This window comes from Camponotus vicinus, unplaced genomic scaffold (assembly GCF_025532165.1).
Source record: "Camponotus vicinus isolate PSW18456_S1 unplaced genomic scaffold, iyCamVici1.0 SCAF_4, whole genome shotgun sequence".
In the NCBI taxonomy this organism is placed as follows: Eukaryota; Metazoa; Arthropoda; class Insecta; order Hymenoptera; family Formicidae; genus Camponotus; species Camponotus vicinus.
In genome coordinates, this window is record NW_028141976.1 from 1296646 (window position 1) to 1324508 (window position 27863).

The following is a 27863-nucleotide window of genomic DNA, read 5'->3' on the forward strand; positions in this document are numbered from 1 at the left end:
CCTGTGGGTAAGAAACGACTTGCGAAGCTTTTCAATCCGACTTACAACAATTAAACTTTACTTGCAGAGAAAATAAAAAAAACTCATACAAAAAGAGATTTTACTTTGCTTAATCTCTATGTGATGATTTCCAGGTAATACAGAGGAGACAAGATATATTAGTTCGAAATTTAGCTACACGCGTGCGCGGTCCGTAGTATAATTTTAAATTTTACATTGGGCCCATCAAAAATCTAGCTTTTTCTTGTTTTAAACTATATGATTAGTAGTTAGGACTAGGCCGGTTCTAACCCAGGTCCTCTCAGGGGGGGTGAGGCGCAAACTGATTTTCGTGTACAAAGCACGGATTCTTCTTGGTTAAACCAAGTTAAATTTTTTAACCATTTTTTTAACCACTGAACTATTCAGACTCTATGCCCCGATATTTACCCTTTGCCTATATATAAATGTCTATTGTAAATAATAACACCTCTCTCGCCGGTGTGATAACGAATTAAGAAGATAGAATAATGCTCGATTTCACCAACCGCGTTTAACTTTAATCTTGTTAGTTTAACTGACTCTTTGTCTCTTTCTAAAGAAACAGTTAGAAGGACACAAAGAGTGAGTTAAACTAATTGAAAGATTAAAGTTAAACGCGGTTGGTGAAATCAGGCATAAGAGGCTCTGTGTGAAAATACAATTATTAAGTATTATAGGCTATAAAAACCAGACGTGGATGTAGTAAGAGTGGTAAGAGCAGTCGCCTGGCAAACGAAAGCTCGGGCCCGTATTCATAGTCGAAACTTATATACATATAAGTAAGATTCAAGTAAATGCTTAAGTTTGCGACTTGATGCAGAGACGAAACTACGCTTGAACTTAAGTCGATATGAATAAGATTTGCTTGACGAAGTTGGACTTATTTAGATTTTGACTTAATCGGATTTTTAATAATTCATAGTCGTAACTTATTTATAATAAATAATACCTTAAGCATGAACGTATTCATAGTTATTTAGCATGAACTTATTAAGCAATAAGTCCACGAATAAGTTTTACTTTGTCAAGTCAAGGTATAATATGACTTAAGTATGTATATGCTTAATTTTAAATAATAGCATTATTATATAAAAGATTATTAGTATTTCCTAATCTTGTTGTATAATATTAATTTATTGATATTTTTTACATCTTTATTTACAAAAAATTCTAAATATATATAAAAATATTTAAGAAATAAAGATTTTATGTTAGGAAAAAATCACATTAATGCTTAAATAAAAATGGCATAAATTATAAAAATTTTTCCACTTGGAAGCTTAAAGTCAAAATGTATTTATAATATGAAATTAATGATGTTATGATATTATGAAATTAATTTTTCATATATATTTTCGTAATCAGTAACCTAAAAACATCAAAAATTAATTAAATAAAAACAAAATTAATTTAATAAAAATGAAAATTTTTATATGTAATTTATTCATTATATTAGATTTATTATTTTAAATTTTTAAATTATATGTAAGATTCCTAATCACGATTTCAAACATAGCTACATAACTACATACACATAACATTTGAATATGACAGAACAAATACTATCATCAATAATTAAGTTGGTTGATTTATTAATTTGTAATTTTATATTTTCTTCCTCTTTTTCCTCAGAATCCAGTGTACTTTCAAGACTATTATTTCGAATCTGCTGCTTGTGTTCTAAAATTATTGCAAAAAATATATTTATTACATACAATCAAATTATCAATTAATTAACATTAGTAGGATTCATATGATTCACATTCACCATGTATCTCAGTTTCTGATAAATCAGATGAAAATTGTGTTGGTGCCATCTCAAGTAAATTCGATACAACGATCGCAATATTTGGATCAATTTTAGGAGTTTTTTCCTCTGAACCACTTCTTGTACTCAATCTCATTTGCCGTTCTTTTATTAAAGCGTTTCGTTGTGTCGCTTTCATATTTGCCCATAATTTTTTAAATTGTTATACCGATCTCTATAATTAAATAAAATAATACATGTATATGTGTATATACTTTACTATTATGTATTATATTAATATTATAATGTGTTACAATTTAAAATAATACTAACCTCTTGAGTTACATCACGCGACAAATTATATTCTTCAGCAATTTTACTCCATATTATCCCTTTTTCTTTTAAAGTGTGAGAATCACTTTTCCTGTTTTCAATAATGTCGTTATATATTTTTAGTATTTCAATAAGTATATTTCTTTCGAGTACGGTATAATGTACGGTGTTTGCCACTTCTTTGCTTAGACATATTGCCGAAAATAAAATAATATATAATATAAAACATAACAAATTTCCATGATTATAAATTTCAAATTTCAACGCTGACATACAACTGTCAAAGAACAAGGAAAGATCGTTATACATATTTAGAAAAATTCTAATCGTGAGCAGCGATTGGTGGATACATCGGAAAACTTTCGAATATACCCGAACGCGCTTAAGAACATGTTTAAGCATGTGCTTGATCAAGATAGACTTGATGCCAATAAGTCAAGCTCAGTCAATGACTTCTTCACGAAGTCCGACTTATTTCAGGAATATTTAATTTATTATTAAAATTGTCTAAAGAATTAAAAAAAACAATTAATACACAAAAACTTATAAAGGCCGCAAATAAATGCTGATTAATAATCAAACTGTGTACAGCACATATTTGATCTGGTTGGGTACAAAGGGCTACTAAACAAATTAGCCAAAGTATCTGTAGATAGTTAGAAAAATACATGTTTTGAAACAAATTGTTTATTATTATTATAATGTACAGAATAATAAAAGGTAAATGTTTACTTTAGGTTACACAGCTCGAGAAATTTTTATTTTGACGTATATTGTAGAGAGTTCATTCCGGAGTAATGTACCGTTTGAATTTTGCGGCGGTCTCTTCGTTCCTGAGATATGCAATTTTGAAATTTCATTTTTATTGTTTCATTCTTACCTGTATTATCTTTTCGCGATATCCTAAATATGCTTATATTTTTGTTGTTTACATTTACCGAGATCATCTTTCTGAATAACTTTCAGAAGGTTATTGTAGCCGCTTGTTATTTATTAACGAAAAAAGTCTCATGAATAGAACATAATTATACGACACCATGTACATTTAAGAAGAAATATATTTAATGGAATATATGTATGTTTGTATGTAACTTTGCTTCGTCTTGCAAAATACATGCATGGGCACTTATTAAAAGTGTAGGTAAAATAAAAAGTGCAATTTTTATATTTTATTAAAGTATATTTATCTTATAGATTGTGTAGGGGATATAATTCTGCCATAATGTTAAAGAAATATAAACACATAAATAAGATATAATGAAAAGGTGATATAAGTAAGTGCAAAATTTCAAAATCACAGGAACGAAGAGAGATTGCCGAAAAATTCAAACAGCGTATTACTTAGGAATGTATCTTCTACAATATATGTCAAAGTAAAAATTTTTCGTGCTGTGTAACCTAAAATAAATGCAATCAAAAGATTATTTCTATATGTTTTAACAAATTACACATTTAATTATATATTCCAATACATTAAATCAGACTACGGGTTATTTGTCTATCATTATCGACAATGGTCATCTTCAGGAATTCTTTAAAGACTTAGCTGGTGATTTGTACTTACATGAATGAAGAAAAATGGATCGAAATTTTGATGTAGTGGATGATTGGATGATTGTCCCACAAAACACAAATGCTCACGCATGTAGACCTTATTTTTGCGAAGGGTACATTTTTTTACATATCTACATCTTTTACATAAAATAATACGAATGAAAGATGTGCTTGTAAATAATAATTATCATAAATAATCTGTCTCTAATTAATGGTGAATTTTCGCACACACATTTTTTGATATAATGCCTGCATGAAGAATAAGTCCCATTCTTCGTCTAAAACACTATGTTGGTCCAAAGATTGACATACCCATTGACATACCGTATTTATGACTAGTAAGTATTAATTATGACACAAGTTTATATCTCTCTCTCTCTCTCTCTCTATCTGGATTCCTTTCTGCCCAATAGAAAGTAAGAAGTGAGTGTTATATATACATTTCCTTTATTGCGACATAGGAATATTTATTTTAATCTTTCATTTTTTTTAAGTATTGAATATATTGATAATTATACTTGATACATCACATTTGATTAGGGACGCTATTAAAGAGAGGAGCGAAGAATTCGTTATATCAAATTAACAATGACAAACGTGGGAAAGCGGCCGCTTGTATGGATCGATCACTCAATGGGAGAATATTAGTTAAAAAGATGCTTGTAGAAGGGGTAAATTGAATTTATATATATTTTTATATGTTTTAATGTATATCAAGAAACTATTATTATATTGCTATTGTTATTGTTAATATTATTACAAAACATATTGCTTATAGAGTGGAAAAACTGGAGATAAACATGATATTTGAAAGAATACCAAAAGTATTTTATTTTACGATACTCCTCACCGAGGTTCTCATGTGGCAGCTCTGAAGCAAATGTTGACTAACAGTTGAAGTTCAAGAACTGCGCGAAGGTAATCTTCTTGATTTATCTTAATAAATAACTATATATACTATTCTAACGTTACAGATCGCCACAATTGCTAAGATTGCATGACGAATTCCTAGAAATGTTAAAAGAATATCATAGAGATTGTTAGTTTTGCCGAAGCCAAACCTACGCTTGTATCCGCGCTAAAATTTCCCTTCCAATTCGTCAGTTTTAATTCGACAGATAATACATTAATACATTTTAATACATAAGATTAGATTTTTTATATATGATTTATAATATGTTTAAGTTTTAATGTAACTTAATGTGTATTAAATCTAAGCTGCTATCATCACAAGATAATATATGTCTATATTAACTAATTCGTACTATATATTATATATGTCTTTCCAGACCCTGATAGAGAAGAATTCTTCGAGATTTCACAGGATCATTTATCAATATGCAATTTAGCTAGCAATAGGTAATTTAGCATTTAAAATACACATTATTGATAAAGAAAAAAGATATTCCAAATGATCTTAAACTTTATTTTAAAATGTAAGATCCAGCATGTGTTGAGTTTGTATTTAATTGCCAATGATGTTTTGAAATTGTATATTTATTAAATATATTCTTTTATTGGAAATTAAGTACAACACGAAAGAAAAAATAGTAAATTCATGCTATTTTATATTTTTATGGATAGGCTATCATTTTTATATCAAAAACTTTTGAGCGTGCTCAAATACCATGTAAATCCTCAAGAAAAAACGACGATTTCATCGATTGGAAACTTATTTTCGCTCAAATAAATTATTTTAGATCTATATATAAGAGTTTTATATATTTTTTTATACAAATTTGAATATGTCAAAACAATGTATATATGAATAATTGTTCAAAAAAATTTGTACAACATGTAATAACTTAGTCTTAATATCTCGTTATTTATAAATTCGTTGTCAACTTTTTTATCACCTAATTCTATATCCACAATTCTAAATATATCGCGATATCACATAGATGTGATCTATCGCTGGACCAATTATACAAATATTATCGATTATTTATTATTCTGACTAGAATAAATAAATTCATATTAAAGTGAAGAAAAGATTATGAATAAATGAATAAATTCTCGATGACAATTTTCGCGAAATAATGTATAAACTCGAAATATTAACATATGTGTGTGAAAATACAAAATAACAAATTCATATATTTAACATTTTTGCACAAAGGGATGTGTAAAATTTTGTATCAAGATACTGCGATATGCACATTTTTAGAAGAACAGTATATATATATATTTTTTTTAGGATCTTTCTCGTAACTGCTTACCTGAGACGCCGAATAAATTAAATAAAATCTGTATTGATAGAAAAAATTGCAGTTTTTATTGCCGTTAAATTTAAAAGTTCGTGTCATAATCAGGATGGTGACGACTCGATAAGTTCGTGGTACTATCATAACCATACTTGCTGCTCGTATGCGAAGGATTGTAATAATAACCATTCCATTCAGATCGCCAACTATCATATAGATTGTACTTTTTGTTGTCCTGGAAAGATTTATCAACCAGAATCTGAAAAGCAATAGGATCGATGTAAACATATGCGATTATATGTGAATTAGGTCATAACATGTGTCTACGCGTATGTTTACCTTGTTAGAGGTTGATTCGAAAGATTTATCATTCCAAGAAACGTCGGGATCGGACCATATTGTATGCACCGGTTTCGAGTAATCGCTCGATCGGTGACTCGACGTGTGCTTGACTATTTCTTCATCGTAAATAGTGGATATGGTCGGCTTCAACTTGGATCCGTTTTGTCTATTGACGAGCTGGAAATAATTTCGTTTATTAGTTCTAGTTCGAATTATACATAAAGCTTCAAACAGTTTTGATTAAATTACCACAGATACACCAAACACGATAATGAATAGTAAACCTCCGACGCCTATCACTATCACTGCGATGGCCCACTGAGGAATCAATCTATCGTCCTTGTCGATATACTGTGGTGTAATCGCTTTAGGTATTACTGAAAATACATAATAATGTATAACAAACATTCAAGAAACAAGAATATTTGACAAAAATTTTGCATGTGATAGCGTACCTACAAAATCAGTGTATTTAGGATCGATAGTAAAAATTCCCATCCTTAATGCACCCTTTGAACCTGTTTCATTCCACCGATTGGCATTGTATGTTCTGAGCGAATCGTGGAAAATCACTTTTAGCTCCTGCGTGTTCACTTTTTGTTCTATATTAGCTAATTCGACAAAGTAGTCTACCAGGATGCTACCTTGACTGAAAATGGTTATTACATCTTTTATTATATTTTATATGACATCATGTAATTTGTAGTAATAATGTTCAAAATATGCCAAAAATTTTAATACGAAAATTCCATTATTCGTGAAATTAAAATGTTAGATTTAATTTTAATTATTTTTTTATCTATTTCAACGTCACTACTTCAAACTACATTTACAAAATTAATTACCTGAAGGAGTCAATCCTTATTTTTTTATACCAATTCATTAAAACACTAGACTTTGAGAATATAAAGTCTACCTAAAAATACAATATTGATTTAGTGATTTAATAAATTAAAAACTTAGTGAATATTTCACGAAATATAGGAAGCTTATTAAAAGATACCTCTCGTTCCACCTGATTCGCAAGCTCCTGCCACTCACGAGTGTTCCGATCGAACAGTTCTGGCACCCACGTCGCGTTTCCGATGATGCGTATCGTGCCGGCGACCTCGCATTCATCGTCGCATATACCGGGAGTCGTTGGTCTCGGCGTCGTTGTAGTCGTTGTCGATGTCGATGTGCTTGAGATCTCGTTTGTACTGGGAATCAGCGACATATTCACCGATGCTACCGTAGCTGTGCGCGCAGCTTCCAGCAGCTTTTCGATAGAAATCGGCGTTGTAGACGGAGTTGGCCACCCAGTGAATTCCGTAGTAGCTCTGAAAATCGCATGATTTAATGATTACTAAAATGTTGACACTATAATATATGTACACTGGACACTGTTATTTTATAGTAATTTCTTTATCGCGAATTATTATCAAAGGACGTAGAACGTGAATGAAATTACATCTGCAATGAATAGATGAGACATCATTTTGAATTGTTTAAATGTAATAGAGATGTAAAAAATTATAAAACATCGATTTACCTAATTGGCCATCCCTTTTGTATTTTTAGCGTCACCGCACCTGGACCATCTCCACGTGGAGTGTGTGGAGTAGTTATTTTGTGGATAGGCTTGCGACCGCCTGGTCTACTAGGAAACACAATCTTCAAACTGCCGGTTTTCTTCGTGGTAGGCGACTCAGAATCAGGTCGTTCTGTGACCGTTGCATTCTGTTTACTATTTGCATCACCGATTTCGCTATCTGAAGTAAGATCCTTTTTCTTTTGTTCATAATCCTTAGGTAACAAGGCAGAGATGTCGACTTTGGATGAAGCGAAGAGATCTTGAATAGAAGATGCGATCTTTCCCGGGGAAACGTGTGTACTCTTCGCTGTTGTTGACGACGTGATCGTTGTCGTCATTGTGGTACTCTTCGATTTGGATTCTTCTTCGAGCTTTTTCTTATTATAGTCAGGTGGTAAGAGAGCTGAAATATCAACCTTGGACTTGGCGAGAATGTCACTCAAAAGTGAACTTTCTGTAACAGCTGTGTCTTCTTTTTTGTAGCCTGATGGCAAGAATGCGCTAATATCTTGAATAATAATATTGGTTTTAGATTTTGTTCGTGGTGTAGTCGATGTGACCTTTGTCTCCGTTATTTCCGTGGACGTTGTCGGTTTTGAGGAAGGCCACCTGAAAGAAAAATGATGCATAATTTTCAATTATAGGATGATTAATCGCTTTAAATATTTAGAAAAAGATGGAAGAAATGTTTCCTACAAAAGTTTTATGACTTTGAAGGGCACATAAGATGGTATCATTGATCTTGGATAATCATTTAATTGTCACGTTTAAGAAAGTCACCTTTAATTTCTTAAAAATGGAACCCCCTATTTTTCATTATTTATTTTTGTAGCTTATCTCGAGAGCTTTCCAAAACACTATAATTAAGTTATTTTTCATTTAATACTTTCCAAGTTATAACGCTTGAAATAATTTCTTAATTTTACACAGACTATAAACTATAACTAAAATATCTCTAACTATAACTAACATACAATATTCATTTTTCGACAACCTTACCTCAATATTTTTATGTACAAAATAATGAGAAAAATCAATTGATGTAAAAAAATGCATAGTCATTTTTTAAAGAAAATATATAACTATTAATTGTAAATTACATATAGTTTATGTAAAATTAAGAAATTATTTCATGTCTCATAATTCATAATGTACTTAATGAAAAATAACTTATAGTGTTTTGGAAAGCTTTCAAGATAGGAATATGTAATGAAAAATAGGGAGTTCTATTTAAGAAATTGAAGATGACCATCAAATAATTATTCAAGGTTAAACCAATAGTATCATCTTATCTCCCCTTCGAAGTTATAAAACTTTTGTAGGAAACATTTTTTCATATCTCCCATATTTTTCGAAATATTTGTCTGGGATTAAAATAAACCACCCTGTATGTATCGTGTATATGTCTGTATATATGTATATTTATATGTACATATATAATTAATAATTTATAAATTTATGTCTCTCTCAGCACATCATAGAATCTCTAGTTATCATTTAATATTTGATAAAAATATATAATATATATCCAACCTGAAATTTATCTTGGAAACTGCCGTGCTCGGTGTAGTTCCTCCCAATACATAATTCCGTGGCAACAAACCTTCCAGATTATCGATCGTGGTTTCTAATCGCGGCTTCATCGTGCTGATAGTACCGCCATGATCTAACCTTCTATCATTATAACGTCGAGGGACAAACTTGCTAATGATTGGCGTTTTGATCGTAGTGGTAAAACTCCTGCGAGTCGTCGTACGATCCTTCTCGGCTAGCACGTCCAATTGTAATGTATTGCCGGCGTTCCGGAAACCACCGGTACCAAGTATGGCGGCTGGCAGGAGATCACTCGACAGCTTGGACTGCGCCCAGTCGAGTTTGTCGATAATGCTTTCCGTTGACTCGGACGGAGGCTGAGACGTCTTCTTGCTCTCGGGCGATTCACCATGCGCCTCTACCTGTTCCACGCGATCTATTACCGGAAATGGCAAAAAGCGCGCACCCGATATGCTGCGACTGGTTTGCACGGAAGCGAGAATCCTCGAGGAGTCCTCCGTGGTTATTTCTAGATGTTGTTCCGTTGTTTCGGTCGACGAAGACGACGGTATTGGCGGCGAGACTTGCTCCGTCGTGGTAGGTGAGACCGTCGTCGGCACCGATATCGTGCCGTTCACCACACTTTTGGTGGTCACCACAGATACCACAGCACCGCCTATCAGGATGGAACTCGCCTCGGCGGAGACGTTGTCGTCAGATTTGTTATCAGACGCGCCGAAAATGGCGAATGTTTTATCGCTGCTCTCCATAGATGAGCCTTGTTCCATCGATAATACCACATCGTCGACTGGTTTTTCGATCAATGATGAGTTGGTAGATGATTCATACGAGACATCTTCGTCTTCTTTCTCTAGCGTTGATTCTGGGACATTTTCCGGCGTGATGTCTTCTTCTTCTGAATCGGCGTCTGAGTAATCAAGGTTTTCTCCGTCTAAAGGGAAGAAATAAGTAAAGATAGTGTTTACGTTTTAAAACGTAATCAGAACATAATATTAACATCACAGATGTCTAGACATCTATGATTAACAAAAAATTTATATTTATAATAAATTAAATACACTACTCAAAAGAATCTAGGGAACACTTTTCATACCCTAAAAATTAGGCTATTTTCAAACCGCTGAAACTCGTCGAAAAATCATCGTAAAAAAAAAATTAAAAAAGCATTTTGAAGCATGAAGTTTCAACTTTAACTCGCTATCGGTGATTTTTTAAAAATCTTTTATCTTCCTTATTCTGCGCTTTAAAAAGGAACACATTGTTTAGTTCCTTAAAATTATGTATTTTTAACACGCTGCAACTTGATGAAAGAAATTTTTTTCGAGAAATTCAACTCAAGCTCTATAAATTACAACATTTTCTCTGTAAAATGCTTTTTTAAAAATCTTTCTACGATTTTTTTTGACCGAGTAATGCGATTTTGAAAATAAACCAGTATTTTTTAGATATGATATCGATACTCGGTGAAAAATCATCGTAGATGAAAAATAAAAAAAGCATTTTGAAGCTTGAAACTTCAACTTTAACGCGCTATCGTTAGATTTTTTAAATTTTTTATCTTCTTTTTTCTGCGCTTTAGAAAAGAACATTGTGTTTTTCCTTAAAATTACGTTTCTTTGACACTCTGCAGTTCGATAAAAAAATTTTTCTCAAAAAATTCAACTCAAGATCCATAAACTACAACATTTTACCTACAAAACGCTTTTTTAAAAACTTTCCTACGATTTTTTTTGACCGAGCTACATAACTTCGAAACCAATATGTAAAATGATGTATACCGCCGGCATTAGCGTTATCCAATGTACACCACGTGGAGGTTGCCGATCAGATTTTGCACATCATGTGTTGTGTGTGTGTGTGTGTGTGTGTGTGTGTGGGTGTGTGTGTGTTACATAGCAGAGATAAGGACCCCGCAGTTCGTCACTCCTGCAGTATTTAATGACTCCAAACCCTCTCTGCTCTCTCTCTTTCTCTCTCTCTGTGTGTGTGTGTATGTGTGTGTGTGTGTGTGTGCGCCAGCACGCGTGCGCGCGTGAGTGCATATGTGTTTAATAGCGTGTGTTACCTCCTCTCTGATCAATTACCGCTTGCAGACGCTCTTCTTCATATTGATTTCGAAGTTATATAGCTCGGTCAAAAAAAATCGTAGGAAAGTTTTTAAAAAAGCGTTTTGTAGGTAAAATGTTGTAGTTTATGGATCTTGAGTTAAATTTTTTGAGAAAAATTTTTTTATCGAACTGCAGAGTGTCAAAGAAACGTAATTTTAAGGAAAAACACAATGTTCTTTTCTAAAGCGCAGAAAAAAGAAGATAAAAAATTAAAAAATCTAACGATAGCGCGTTAAAGTTGAAGTTTCAAGCTTCAAAATGCTTTTTTTATTTTTCATCTACGATGATTTTTCACCGAGTATCGATATCATATCTAAAAAATACTGGTTTATTTTCAAAATCGCATTACTCGGTCAAAAAAAATCGCAGAAAGATTTTTGAAAAAGCATTTTACAGAGAAAATGTAATTTATAGAGCTTGAGTTGAATTTCTCGAAAAAAATTTCTTTCATCAAGTTGCAGCGTGTTAAAAATACATAATTTTAAGGAACTAAACATTGTGTTCCTTTTTAAAGCGCAGAATAAGGAAGATAAATGATTTTTAAAAAACCACCAATAGCGCGTTAAAGTTGAAACTTCATGCTTCAAAATGCTTTTTTAATTTTTTTCTACGATGATTTTTCGACGAGTTTCAACGGTTTGAAAATAGCCCAATTTTTAGGGTATGAAAAGTGTTCCCTAGATTCTTTTGAGTAGTGTATATTACAAATAAAAAGATATCAAAAAATCCACAGTAAAAGAAAAGAATTATCAAAATTTGTTTCTTTTAATATTTTAAAAGAAATAAATTTTTTTAGTTACTTAAACTCACCTGTGGACTCGTATTGAGAATGATTTCCATTTTCATATTCATCATAATAATAATATGTATTGTCATACTGATTCGTGGGGGGCTCTTCGAGGTAATCTCCTTCCCTGGAATTGTCTATTGCTTCAATATTCGATGTGCTGCTTATTTTCACCGGAGATCTCTCTTTCTTCGTTGCGCTATTGTCGATATCAGAGGAATCTTTTTCCTCCTCCTCTTTCTCCTCTTCAACCTCTTCCTCTTCATGCTTATTCTCATCTTCGTAATCTTCGGCGTCATATGTTAGTTTAGGCTCTTTCTCCTCTTCTTCTTCCTCCTTCTTCTCCTCCACATGATCGCCTTCCCCCTTCGATTTTGACATGTCCATCACATTGTTCTCGTCCAGTGAATGCGTCAACGATGTATCGGCCTCATTATTGGACGGCGATGCATTTCGATCTTGTTTCTCCGAATAGACCGAATTCGTTGGTATTAACTGTGAGAGTTTGTCCCAGGATCTGACCGTTTCTATAAATCATTGATAAATCAAGTGATTAACACGAATAATGTTATTAGCAAAAAATATGATTTTTTTTACATATACATATTTTTTACTTTAGTTTCTATTGCAATATTTTCTGACAGACCAAAATATTTTTTTAAGATATCACAACTGATATATTTTCAATATAATTTATATGCATATGTGGAAATTTCTTATAAAATAAAGCTATAGTAACGAAAATTTTGAAGAAAAGGAAGACTTTCGTATTGTCTTCTGCACTTCGAAAAAAAATGAAATTTATTTTATTTTATTCTATTTTTTTAATTTTATTTTGTTTTATTAATTTCTTTTTCTCTCAAATATTTATTTAAGCAATGTTACTTATAACCAAGATATTAATAAATAATTTACTCAGGCATTGTGTGTTCCCCGTATTTGTATCTGATATAAATGCTCTGATATATCTCACAGTAAGTAAAAATTGTATTGTCTATTTAATATGTATTCTTATATATAATTTTATTTTTTCAATTCGCATAGTTGCAGTATTTCCTTAACGATAAAAAACGCTATGAGCATAAAACGCTGCACAGCCGCGACTTTTACTCGCTCTTCATTAATCACGGGAAATCATGACGGTTTTCAGCGACCGATTTTCGCCGGTCGTTTCCGTGTAATTGTGGCCCAAGGTACTGCAACGATACGATGGCAGTTATCCCAACCGAGCACAATGCAACGGAACAGAATGCATTATCGTAGCAAGGTGAAAGGCGAAGTATCGTGCATTTCGCCGCAGCACCGTGCATTTAAACGAGTCGCGCAGGCATAATTTATTAGCGGGGTTTGCGCAATATAAATCGGATAATAATCTCCGAGATGAATATAACTGTGGTGCACGAGTCGGAGGAGGCAGCTCTTGGATACGCCTAGATGAGATAGAGAGCAATGAGGAATACCGTAACGAGTACCTGCGATGTTATGTGCGCTATAATAAAGCCACGTGAGATACACATCAATTTGCGGCGCGTGAGAGAAAGGAAAACGAGGTAAATTGCATAATATATTTATTTACGAAAATACTTAAACAAAAGCAAGGATATTCCTTGTCATTATATTTTGATCAAAAATTTCTTTTTTTGTAATCTTATTTTAATATTTTTTTATTTATTATTCATAATTTGCAATTAATATTATATAAATAATATAATTTATATAAATTATAAATTTATAAATTTTTATTTATAAAAGTAGAAAAATTCAGATAAAATCGAAAAATTATATATTCTATTAGAAATAAGATATAATTGATATGTTAAATGATAAATTTTTTCACGATTATGTAATAAATAATTATAAAGAGAGGATATAAAACATAATTAAACATTCTTTCTCAACATGGATATTATAAGCATTTCAAATAAATACATTTCTCAAAATATGAAAGAAAGTTTCACTTCAACATAAAATTTTACTCGATATCCATTCACTCCTATTACTGCAATTATTATCCGCCATCATTACATAATTTCTGATCAATTATAGACCTTTGCGCAGCAGTTAAGATAAAATCACTCTCTCTTTCTCTTTATCTATCTGTTACTGGGCACTGAAATTCTGCGAGTAGCCTCGGGATATGCAATTTATTCCTAAAGTCTCTTTGTTGTCCGCGCTGTAATGTTACATCGTACTTGTATTTCAGTGTCGTAACTAGAATAGTTCCGTAGGCGTGAACGGCGATCAGATCGACGACGAGACCTCGAAAACTCAACGCGAATATAAATTAAGACAGGGTTATATGCTACTCTCTCGAGTGCACGAGATGTTAATCTTGCGAGGTGCTTCAACTCGTTCAACCGTATATTTTCAGTGCACGATTTTGATTGAAAATTTATCTCACGTGCATTTTATTTGTTGGAAAACCTTAAAAAGTAAAATTGAGGAAAATCTTGAATACCTCGATTAATTAAAATTTCTATTAATTATTTGATAAACAGCGAGGTAGTATAACGTTGGTCTGCAAATAAAAAAAAGAAGAAGAAACAATTTACAAAATAAAATTTAGAGAACAGAAGTAATTTTCTTCGTACTATGTGTGTACGCAAAGAAACTCGAAATCGACATTCTTTTAGCGAATTTCTATTTCCTCTAATTTTAGAACTCGCAGAGAAAATTACGCGATTTCTACTACTCGCTCGCGGCTTTCTCTCGCGAACAGCCACCGTATAATCTACAATAAAATTAAAAAAACGTGTTATAAACCAATGCCTCCGTTTTATCGCGCTCGTATGGGCATTAATCATGGCAATGACGCCTCCTGTAAAAAGACGACCACCGGAATGATCTACGAGCGTCGTCCGCGGAACGATCGCGCCGCGTTTTTACCGCGCCTCGTCGTGAAGCCGCAGCCGTGAGTTATGCGGCTGCAAATAGCTAGGATAATTATAATTACGCGTTCCGCGCGCGCCGTCGACCGGCCGATCGCATTCACTACGCTTTTACAATCGGTCGGGATTAATAGATCGGCATGGAACGGTTATAAATTAAGGGGTACGACGGCGCTACTCTCTCGCAGCGTTGATCTTACAAGGTGTTTAAGCATCTCTCGCCTCTCGCTTCGTTGATACATCGCCGCGAAACTGACACGCACGACCCAAGGCTCCGCTTAAAGTGTATAAATAGAAAAATATGGAGAAGAAAAACACGTTATCGATAAAATAATACCGATAAAAGATGGTGTTTCTACCGAAAAGGAAATGTAATTAAAAGATTGTTAATTAAATTAATTACTAATCCATTAATTAAATTAGTAGTTTCATGTCTATCGGAAATACAAGTCTCGACGCAATAATAAAAATGAAAAATATAAATAAATTAAGAAGAAAAAATACAATAGGCAATAGAGAGCAAGAGAATTAAATTTAACTTAAAGTAAATAATCAGAAAATATAATTCATTTAATATGTGATATTAATATTCGGGTAATAAGAGCCTATCGCGGATGTAATTGCGTAATGATCAAAACTTTACTTGGAATAATCTCTTGGTTTGAGATTTAATTCCAACAAATTCCCCTCTAACCCCCCTAGATGGAAGTAGGCGAGAAAAATATCGGTCCGAAAGTCGCTGAATCGGGAATCGAACCCGAGTCTTTCGCTTGCCGGGCGACTGCTCTTACCACTGAGCTATTCAGACCCTTTCGATCCGATACTTCTCTCATTGCCTAAAAACACTAAGTGTAAAGATGCTTCTTTTTCACCCTAAAGCGTAAATAAACATTAAATTTCTTGATGTCGGCTCTCGAATATAAAATATGTGATATTAATATTCGTGATATTATAATTCATTTAAGTTATACAAAAAACTAAAAACACGGTAATAGAAATAAGTACATGAAAAGGCGAACGTTTCTGGCTCTCGTTTGAGCCTTCTTCAGCGCATTAACAAACGGTACAAATTTAAATACGTAATATCTTAAAATCGGACAGACATGTTGAATTCAATGCTACGCAACTAATCGTCAATGGATCCTGTATAAGTAGACCTGAGACGCATCGTTGGTGGACTCGCGTTCACCGTAAAAGGCTCCATGGTGGTTGAGCCAAAAGTCTTCTGCGGAATACTTATTACCAAATTCCGACCTGATAATGATACCAATCATATCAGAGAGAGAACATTCGGTAAAAATATTATAACGGATGAAAATTCTCAACGCTTATTAAATTAAGAAGATATGATAAATAGAAGTCACAAGAATAAAATACAAATGTTAACTTACAATAAAATAACAAACATGAGATGTGATTATGAAAAATGAAGTATAGAATAATAGTTTCATGAACGTGAATGAAATGATTTGATAATTTCCATAATATGAAATATTTAAAAAATGCAAATTCTGTTCCACTTTTTTTTGCTGCAAAAACTGAAAAGTCCTAGTTTCGTTGGCTATTTTTAATGTCTTATTTTTTTCTTTGCACGCTGTGGGTTTTAAGGTCACGACGTGAAGATGCCTTGGCCAAAGAAAAAACCACCTCCGTAAAACGCCAATTACATATACGCGACGATAATTGCTACCTCGCGTCGGCGATTAATTGACAATAAAAACAACACCCTGAGTAACAAGTGAATGTAAATTAAACCACGTTCATGTTGTATTCTTTTTAATCAGCTGTCTGCGTAATAACTCATTTGTTAATCTATTCGTGTGTATGTATTTTAATTATTGGTCGCATGAAAAAAAGGCATTTTTACATCGTGTAAGGAACGTTTGCACACATCTTTGCGACGAAGGATCAGCTCGTGCTGAGCTTCGAGAGACTCGAAGCCGGCTATATTTTATACTTAACGGCAGATATTATCACTACTACAGACGATACGCGCGAATAATGAAATCACGGTAATAGATAATCAGCTCGCATTACTCGAGAATGGGATTAATGATTCGCGCGGTAAAGATCCTTTTTAACTTATTTTCAGCGGCTAAACAGAGCGTAACTATAAAGTGCATTACGTGTATATTGTTTAAGAATGCAAATATATTTTTTGAAATTTATCATAAATTTTACTTTTCTTAAATGAGAATTTAATGTATATTATAATATGTAAATTTATCTTTTCTAATAACTTTCCTAAAATTATTATCAATATTAAATTATTATTATATTTCTTAATAAAATATATCTTCCTATAGATACTAATTGCTAAACAAGCCTGAAAAATACATTAGTATTATAAGTTGAAAATTATTAGGAATCTTTTTCTATAATATAATCTCCATAATATCGAAAAAAATGCGCGAGAGAACAGATCATTTTGAAGTGAATTTAATTTTCTGCACTGATGACGATAACGATGCTAGAGACAATACTCTCTCTATGAGAGTATTACGAGATTATTATGCATAACTTATGTAACTTCGCTAACTTCTCAAAATGTCTCGCGCAATTCCACGCACCGTGAACAGACCGTAAAAGATACGGGATCTGATTTTTTAGCGCGTATTTGAGATAATTTTAATCTTACGAATATAAAGAGAACGTAAGATTTGCGATGTGTTAACACGATTATTCAAGCAGATCTTTTCCTTTTCGAGTTAATGCGCCTGTCTTTATTCAACGTAGAACATTAAATATGTATCGTTGGCGTAATTCGAAACTCTTACATGGTCAGTTTAACGTGTACTTCCCGCACAGAGCGTTACTTTCACGATCGGGACACGGTCAGGAAGTGCTTATTCGATCGAAAATGTAACGCACAGAAAAGGCACGAGAAGCTTAGGCAACGAAATTGCAGCCGTTCTCCTTTCGATTGTCCTTCGATTCGAGCTCCTGCTCATGGTTGCTTGCATGACTTCTTAGGTACGATTGTAACTTCACAAAGATTACTAAAAAATATTTTATATTGAATTATTTTAAATATATAGTATATATATATATATATATATATACATATATATTAATATTCTATTTTGATATAAAAAATAAAAGTGAAAAAATAATCCATGTATTATATACTTTTATATTTTTAGAGTTTTTTCTTCCAATATATTACTCAATCAAATGAGATTCGAAAAAATCTCTCCATATTGTATCTCAATAAAATAAATTGAATAACTTTCACTTTTATAAATCTTCTAAATTAATTTAATTATATATTCTTACATTTTGATGCAAAAAAATAAATTTATTATATAATTTATAATGTACGATATATATCTTTAATAAAAGTTTCACAGTTAATTAAAGTATATAAAATGTCTTCACATAAAATTTAAACTGATATCAGTTAAGTAACATATTTAAAGGAATGATTTTACATGTCTCATTTCATATAGCCTAACGTTGAATGATTTTTATCGATACGACGTTTTGATTACTTCAGATGTTAATACGCAGAGTCCCGAGCGTAAAATTTATTCTCAGAAAAGGGGATATTGCACAACTATGAAATCATAGGCACTTCCCACTGATACATAAAGTGAACCCAGATCCGTTTAAGCTTTGTCAGTGACATTTGGACGAGGTCACGTACCTTGTTAACGTGCAAATTTATCACGCCTTTTGTCGAGAAATTTCGCTTCATTTGTCGTGTCGCAGAAAAACAGTGAAGAAATTAATAGTAATGAATGTATATGTTTGTGTATGTGTTACGGCAATATATTTCAAAAAATTTGGATTCTTGCGTTTATTGTAATAAAGCTTCTTTAACGTGTATTTGAGACGCATGCGAGCGCGAAGAGTTACGCATTGTTTAGGAGAGATGCGTGTTTTGCCTACGCACACCGCCGACCTGCTTTACAATCCTAGTGAAAACGGAACCCAAATACGGTAATACGTGTGTGTCATACGAAACTTGCACGAGGTGCACGCACGAAGGGGTATGTACTTTCTAACTCGATCGCAGCAAGGAGTGTATCGTTATTTGAATGAAAAACAACTTTTTAGCGATGATTATAGCTCGCGTATAGCACTTATTATTAGTGTGAATAACATGAATGAATAAAATATTACTATATGTAAGAGAAAGAGAGAGAAAGAAGTATTAATCTTCTTATACAAGGATATTTTTTTAAAATTCTGAAAAATATGTAATCTTTAAAGGAATATTTTTAATATTTTTTTGGTAAATATTTTGGTGAATATGCGTTTTATTATTTTTTCTTATGTATGTACAAGAAAAATTAATGCAAAGAAGAAAATAAAATTCAAAATATAATCAAATAAAAAATAAATATTTCATTAATTAATATTGCACCGTTTGCTTCATTCCAATATTAATGGGATATTAATTACTCTATTAATAATTGCAAAATTTTGTGCGGTAGTTATTGCACAAGCAATACACTATTAAAAGAGAAATGACATTTGTATACATATATATGCACACATATAAGAAAGTTTATTACACATCTACATCCATACTCGCTCATTAAGTTGATGCAATTTGAAAATTTTATATATGAAAGAAAAGAAGCATAGCAGCGAAAGGAAAGAGAGAGAGAGAGCAAGTGAAATAGAGTGTAACGGATAGACAGGTAGTAAATATCTAGTTACAGAGAGTAGTATAAACGAACAGTAAGTAGATATAAACTACACGTATTTCTCCTAGATTTTATTTCTAGTTATTTATGTGATTTTATAAACTTTCTCTAAAATGAAGATCTCTTCAAAGGCTACCGCTACTCTTGAAGAAAGGTCGAATCGTTGCTATTACGTGGAGAAATTCGCTATGCATGTATTATTACACTTTCTCAAAAAAATCCGCAATCTTTCATTTCCGCGAAAACATATAATTTTAGGGAAAAAAGAAATTAAGTTTACAGTAATATACAATTATATAATGCGACTAAATGAGTATAAATAAAAAATAATTAATATTATTATTCAATATCATTATTTGTAATCGACAAAAGAGAATCAATGTTTTCATAACACGTGACTTTAAACAAATTATTGTTACTATTGTTACGAACAATTTTCTTATGTTAGAAGTTTGAGTCTAAAAAATAAAAACTTAAGAGATATGCCTGAATATAAAAATAGTCATAGATTATTTGTTAGTAAATCTCTATTATCTTAGTCTTAGCTCATTAAATATTATCAAATAATATAATATAAATATAATCAAATTTAATTAATTAATATAAAACATCAAATTTAAAAAATAGATAAAAAATATATTAATTAATTCTAATTCTAGATAAAAAAATAAATTCCAGATTCTTATGAATATTCCTTTTAACAATAATTAGATTTTGCACCATACGAATACAAATGTGTGTATAAAAGATTCTAACTACATAACATATGTATATTATTGTTTAGCAATCGGCGTTTCCTTCAGGGAGCACAAGCTAATACATTCTTGGGTTCTGAATGATGTGTTAGACTTTCCCAATCTCGCAATTTCGCTCGCGATGTTGCGAGATGTTTCTGATGACTACCATCCGTGGAGGATCATAAAAGCAGATGGGCGTCGTGAATCAGATTGCATTGAGAAAAGGCGTCACTCCTCTGGGAAATAAGTCGCGCGGGGAAGGTCATTTGCGTTCTGAGTGCATGTAATATTTCTCAACTCAACGTCAATGCTCCGAATTCCGTGATCACTGTTCCGTATCGCATGTACGAGGAACGATCAAACCGAAAGAAAAAAGGTACTATTACGTGTTACAACGTACGCATGAAATGGAAAGCACGGAGGATCTGATATTTCTTTCGAAACAAATCGGTTGTAGATTAATATCTGATACAAATCGTATATCTCGAACTATTTCATATATCATAACATTTAGCATTTACTTTTCTCGTACTTTTCGTGTATAAATTACAACTTTCCATTAAAAAAAAATCTCTTTCTCTCTTAAAAAATTTATTATTATTTTTTGATAATACTTCTCCTTATTTTTTAATAATTGAGTTGTTGCACAGTTTATTCGGTATTTTATTGGCTGTACATTTTATGTTTCATATTGTATGCATTTGACATTTCAAGGTATGCGAGAATTACCTCTCCATATAGCACATGCGCGGTATATATGAAAAATAGCTCACGAAATATTATCGTGATATCAATTACGTGAAGTAAAAAAATCATGGAAGATCAACGCTCAGGATACCAAGTGCATTTGATATTTTTATGTCCTTCGATAATTCATCCAACTCGAATCGCGTAAATTCCTCCCGGTCCACGTATCTACCTGCCGTTTTATGGGTTGACTCATTAAAACGATCTAAACGCGAGGAAGGTCGTTCGTTGCTACCAAGGCAGGGCTCTTAACAAGATTCAAATTCTTCTGCAACATTTAATGCCACTCGAAATGCACTCGAGATAAACAAAGACACGAGGCCGAACTACTTCGCCGGACAACATTCACTCGTATGACGTAGGGACTATTTTTGGGATCGCAGGTTCGAATAACAGCGGATTAGGAAGACACGACTGTTTCACTTTCTATCATATTGGAATTTTCGTGAGAGTCTTTGAATGGGCAAAAGAGTTGTTTCGACCTTTTCGAGAAGCCTCGCGCATCGCGTGCGCGAGATTTCATTAAAGTCACTGGCGATTGCGAGAAACTTTCATGGATTGATATTTCATTGCAGCTATTATTCCTCAATATGCTGATTCAATTCTATAAAATTGATAAACTGATTCAATTCTATAAAAAAGCGGTTCTATAAAATAGCGATACTCGAGTGGATATAAATATATGATGTTTTTATATCATTTCTTTTTAGCGTAAAGAGACATCAAAAAATAATTTAAAAAAAATTAAAAAAAAATTAATAAAATATTAATAAAAAATTAATAAAAAACTAATAAAATATTTTTATTTGTAGCGAATGATAGACTTATTAACAATTAAAATATATTAAGAGGTTTAATATGTTTTAATTCTTTTTAATGTATTGTGTTATAAATTATATATCTAGGAATTTTTTCAACTGAGAACTACGCATCAATATTAAGGGAACATTAATGTATATTACATCCCGATGCTTGTTCATAAAATAAATCTTTTTCTCACGTTTCTAAATTATCCCCTTGAAACATAAATGTTTCATTTTAATGAATTTTTAATTTGAATTCAGAAAACATCGAGATATATCTAATCTTTAATAAAAACAAATTATGACATATGGTAATTTTTGAGCAAAAGAACGATCAGCTTGTATGCATCAATTGTTGTAAAATGATGCAGTAGCTCCGAGATAATCTATATGACTGTAAAAACCTACAAATTGTGCAAGAATTCGCAAGTCCTTAAAGTATAATAACATCGCATATTTTCGCATTCATTTGAGAACGCGTTTATAACGATGCATATCCATGCATAATCGTGGTACAATTGTTTTGACAATCATACCTTTGCGAATTCGCAATGTTCGCATGCGTCGACGATCAGCATAACAATGGTGAACAAAGGCAAGATTGCGAAGTATTGTACATACGCTGCTCGGTATTACAAATCGAGAGAGTGCTCCTTCGATGCGATACACAAGCAACACGACAACTCGCCTCTGTGTCCATTAAGCCCGACAATAAGGAGCGACTGAACCACCGCTATTGGCAACTGTATCGCAATTCTATTGTATTGCGTATCGCGCTGCCACTTTTAGAATTACACGTAGCGCGGGCAAACATGAGGGCCCGTTCGTGACCACCGACCATTATTTACGCGAACTATGTTTCGTTTGATGTATTCGCGGTTGCAAATGAGATTATCTTCGAGTGCTAGTAGTTACGGTTGCATTACCGCGCAGACAATGATCGAAGAAACAAATAAGGTTGCTCCAATAAGGCGCGTATTTCGCAATTGAGATAATCGCTTCTTCTCAATTCTACCGCCTAATGACAGTGTCTAGTTAATATGAAGTCAAGTTTGTCCTAATGATAATGCGTGTTCGAAGATTTTTAAGTAATTTAACGGTTGGAAACAAGAAAGTTAAGCGAAGGCGAGGGAAAATTAAGTTTTATATCAAAATGAATAATAAATAAATATATATTTTTAAAATATATTTATAATATATATTTATTTTATATATATATATATATATATATATATATATTAATTTTTAAAAATATATTTCTCAATTTCAAGTAATCTCTATTTTATAACAGAATTTTTATTGGAAACTTTTATAAAAATAGACCTTTTATGAAAATATTAAATGCGGTAAATAATGTCTTTCCATTGATACGTTTATTGAAAAAACAATCGACGCCAAACTATCTTAAGAATCCATCATTAAAGTATAATGAGGTAGAAAGTAGGACCTGCATAAGTATGAGCAATACGTAGCATCTGTCATGTAAAGTGAATTTTAAGATGTTCCACTTTTAATTCCGTTTATTCCTGATATCATTTTAAATCTATAAATCTTTGAATATGTATCGCCCTAATTCATATGTTATATATTTACAGATTGAAAAATAAAAACATGCACATGTATTCTCGGATTTTAAAATCTGCCATTCACTAGCAAATTAATAAAATTACAGATTTGCGATGAATAATAAATTCACAAAAAAAAATCCAAAAAAAAAAAGAATTTAAGTAGCATACTTTCTTAAAAATATTCGAGTTACGTTTATAAAAAAAATTCTCACAATCCAACGATTAACGCGAAAAGTCTTCAAATTTCCCATGCAAAGTCTTGAAACTTCCACCGATTGCCGCGATTCGTCGTCAAGCCCATCACACGTACCCTCCACGAGTAATATCCTTCACGTTCACCGAGAAACGTATCCATGGAAGGCTCGCGAGAAGAGAATATCATTAATGTCAGCGCGCTCTGACAAGCAAAACGCAAAGCAATAAAATGATGCTTTAAACACTATCATCGTGCTTAAAGCACCGCTAAACTCCCTCAGGGAAACAGGGGTATCAATCTAAACGAGCTTACCCTCTTGGCGACTAATGACAATGAGAGCGCAGGCCAGCAGCAGGCGTAGGAGTAAAAAAACCTGGCCGCGCGAAGTCGCTCCTCCTCCTTGGCTCCTCGACATATCCTGGCTGTAAATCACCGCCGATGTTCCCGATGAAGTTGCACGCATCGAAGGTCCTTAGCCGGGGTCCTTAACCGGGTCCTCAGCTCATCGCGCCATCGACCGACCGGTCCCCATTCGACGCGGCGTCGTGTTGGCGGATCGCAGCTTCAGCAGACACGAACTGTCAACTGCTGGTGCCGTTAACTGCGTGCGACAAATATCGCCGCGAAAAACGGCGCGTTCGTCCGCGTTCACGGCGCGCTTGTCACTGGCGAGCGCAAACGAATAGAAAGCAAAATCTCCCACTTTCACTCGAGGCGGAGCTGGCACGTCGAGGCCGCCAGGATCCACCGTCCCTTCCACAACGGCGCTATGCCATGGATCTCTTTTCCTCTTCCTCCTCCACCTTCTCTTGCGATCGATGGATCTTACCTGCTGCGTGCGTTTTGGCGCTCGTGAAAATAATCGGGGACAGGGGGGAAGAGAGCCGACGAGAAATAGAGTCGACGATGAATCCCGATGACAATAGCTGCGGTTCTCGTCAGCAACGTCCTGATGAGAATCACGCAAGTCTTGTATCCTATTTCGCAGTAATGATGTATGAAATATTTTTAGAGTCAGATCTCAAGTGTTTTCGATTATTTAACAATAATTTAGAAAGGGATTTATTTTCATGTTGAAAGAGTTTCTGAATTTTATAAAGATAGCTTGAGTTTGCACAAATCGCCTATCTGAGACCTAACATGCAAGCTTTAAGCATAGCTATAAAATATCGTCTTTATTCTGTAGAGCGCTCGTTTAAGGATGTTTTGTACCTATTTTCAAAATATTGAGAATTTAATGAGAATTGTACAGAATGTCCTTACATATGTTTAGAATCTTCAGTACAATTTTTAAATCGATTCACTAAAGCGTTCACAAGTTATAAGGATTTTAATTTGCACCGAATTAACATGTGTTCTTATGGGAAACGTATAACCACGTCGATTCAAATGACAAAAACACATGGAAATAATATTCAGAATTTGTTTAAAATTTGCAAAAGTGTAGTTACAGAGGAAATATTTGGTCAAATAATATTATACAAGTACTAACTGGTTAAAAAGAAATTAAATATAATTCAATGAAATTAGCCATATATCTGACACAAGGCGAAATTCTCTGCCAAAAGTTAATCATTTCGATTAACAAAATTCGGAATATTTCAGTAAAAACGCAATAAATATTAAAAAATACATCTCTGCACTGTAGCTAAAATCAAATTGTAATATTCCACGCAATTTCTCATACTCAAAATACACCAAAAGTGGATATATTCGTCAATATTGGTTTTCAGCTACTTTTTGCTGGGATTGTACATACAAAGCATCCTTAACGGTCGAATCATCCTATAACAATAATGCATTTTATTTATTATTTTTAGATAAAGAAGAAATGACATTTCATGATACGTTAAAAAAGATTCTTATAAAAAATCTATTATAACACGCACAAATTATATTAATAATGAAAATGGATGCCCTCTCTCTCTTTTATAATTTACATATCGATTGTATTATTAGAATTGCAAGAGATACTCACTCATGCCAGAGAATCGGATTTCAAAGTCTCTTCCAGCACTTCCTCGACCTCTAGGCAGGCCTTCGCAAAAATTTGCTCTCTCAAGTCCATCCTGTTATCCTACCCGTTCGTTAACCCATACTGGTCGCTGGTGACCTTTACCGGTCCCATAGCATCGAATGTAGATTGATTCACATCCGGAAAGACGCAAAAAGAAATAAAAGACGAAGTCGCAAGGTTGGGAGAATCAGAGAAGGCAATGTCACGTAATGTAATGCGATCGATGATAATTCTTCGATGTTTCATTGATAACATATATACGCTTGATAATGCATCTTGAGATCTGAAATTGTACTTTTATTTTCGTTGCAAATTTATTTTAATTTGTTGTAGAAAATTACCATTTCTGGAATTGTTTCTCTTATACCGCGATTTTAGCTTATAATTTTGTTCTTATAATCTTTTTATTATTATTTGTACAATTATTCAATGAAATTTAAAATATTGTTAGGAATACTGGATGTTAAAATTTCGTAAGCATTCTATGAGAATTCCAGAGAATGAGATTGTATTCTCAATTGTTTCATACATACTGACGTAACGCTCGCTAGCTTCGACTACAAGAATCTACCGGTTGTTTACTTACCAATTTATATTCTTACCGAAGTAGCAGGAAGTGCAATGCGCCGTTGTGTATCGTAACGGTAACATGGAAGGTATACAAATATCTGCATGATATTTATTAGGCAGCGACGCGTTTACTGATAGCTGTCTCAATCAATTTTTATAAACGTATCAAAATTTTGCATTATTATTTATGAATTTTCACATATTATAAAACATATATAATCAAATATAACATACATATGTGATTGAGATTAATAAAAAGAGCATATAAGATATAAAACAACTTATATTATTTTTAAAAAAACTTATTTTAAACATTCCGTAATATATATATGTATATACAGTGTCTTCGATAATAACCGTATCACCTCTTGCGTGCAGAAGAGATCAAATTAAATTGAAAAGTTTTGTACCGTTTTGCGATTTTCAAAAGAAATATGAATAAAAGATATTATATTATATTTAAAAAAATATTAACAAGAAATTAAATAATAAATAAATGTTGGGAGGAGCATTTTTCAAATAACAACAATTACATACAAATTGTGCGTAATGCTAGATTCTCGCATCTTAACAACCACGTGATAACAAGCTGTCTTTTTTTGCCGCATGCTAATATTGAATACGAATTAGTCGATTTTTTAAATTAATTTTTCATTAATTATTGTGAAAATCGCAAAATGGTAAAGAACTTTTCTATTCAGTTTAATCCGCTCTACTTACACATGAGATATAATTGTAAAAATATGTATTAGTCTTACTTTTTCAATTATTTTCCGTCAATTTCGTGATACATGATTAAAATATCAACGGTTGTGTAATTTCTATCATTCGCTATTTTATATATCGATCACTATTTTATCCAGCATTGAATTCTTCGATATTAGAATTTAATATTCAATCCAGCATTGAAATCACTGAGATTTATTATGCGATCGTCGAAGAACATATATATCAAAAGCATGGACCTAAGAAGATATGGATGGAGTCTAAAGCGCTCATATGGGCGAGGGGGCTGTGAAATTTGCGGTAAGGGGGGTGTATAGGTCTGTCTCTTTCCAAAAGCAACCTTCGGGTGTTTCCGTCGCATATCCGATAATTCCCGAAAGGTTATATATCCCATATTAGCTAACTTTCGATAAAAATACATGTATTTTTATCGAAAGTTAGCTAATATGGGATATATAACCTTTCGGGAATTATTGGATATGCGACGGAAACACCCGAAGGTTGCTTTTGGAAAGAGACAGAGCTATACACCTCCCTTACCGCAAATTTCACAGCCCCCTCGCCCATATGAGCGCTTTAGACTCCATCCATATCTTCTTAGGTCCATGATCAAAAGCATATTATTATTTATTGGCAAAAAAGAAAAGGAGTTTAGCCATCAGGTACATGCCTATTAGGCTAATATGTTCACAAAACAAGTAATACACTTTTCTCTTAAGTTTACTTTACAACG

General features: G+C 32.7%; 1 protein-coding gene and 1 long non-coding RNA gene across 3 annotated transcripts; one reads left to right on the forward strand and one right to left on the reverse strand.

The window, feature by feature from the left end:
• Nucleotides 1-2163: 2163 nt before the first annotated feature.
• Nucleotides 2164-5360, forward strand: LOC145970959 (uncharacterized). Of its 2 annotated transcripts, none has more exons than XR_014438695.1 (5): nt 2164-3768; nt 3915-4326; nt 4434-4573; nt 4945-5014; nt 5240-5360. It is a non-coding gene; the product is annotated as an uncharacterized LOC145970959 (long non-coding RNA). The 2 variants fall into 2 exon arrangements; XR_014438694.1 differs by having other exon boundaries at nt 3915-3993; nt 4196-4326; nt 4945-5316.
• Nucleotides 5361-5907: 547 nt separating this feature from the next.
• Nucleotides 5908-26017, reverse strand: LOC145970945 (uncharacterized). Its single transcript, XM_083098030.1, has 11 exons — nt 25796-26017; nt 24130-24794; nt 12247-12750; nt 9308-10259; nt 7733-8383; nt 7205-7520; nt 7047-7117; nt 6657-6850; nt 6451-6578; nt 6199-6378; nt 5908-6118 (listed from the first exon to the last, which is right to left on the reverse strand). The coding sequence occupies exons 2-11, from the start codon at nt 24278-24280 to the stop codon at nt 5945-5947; spliced, it is 3321 nt and encodes a 1106-aa protein (XP_082954156.1). The 5' UTR covers nt 24281-24794; nt 25796-26017; the 3' UTR covers nt 5908-5944.
• Nucleotides 26018-27863: the final 1846 nt, after the last annotated feature.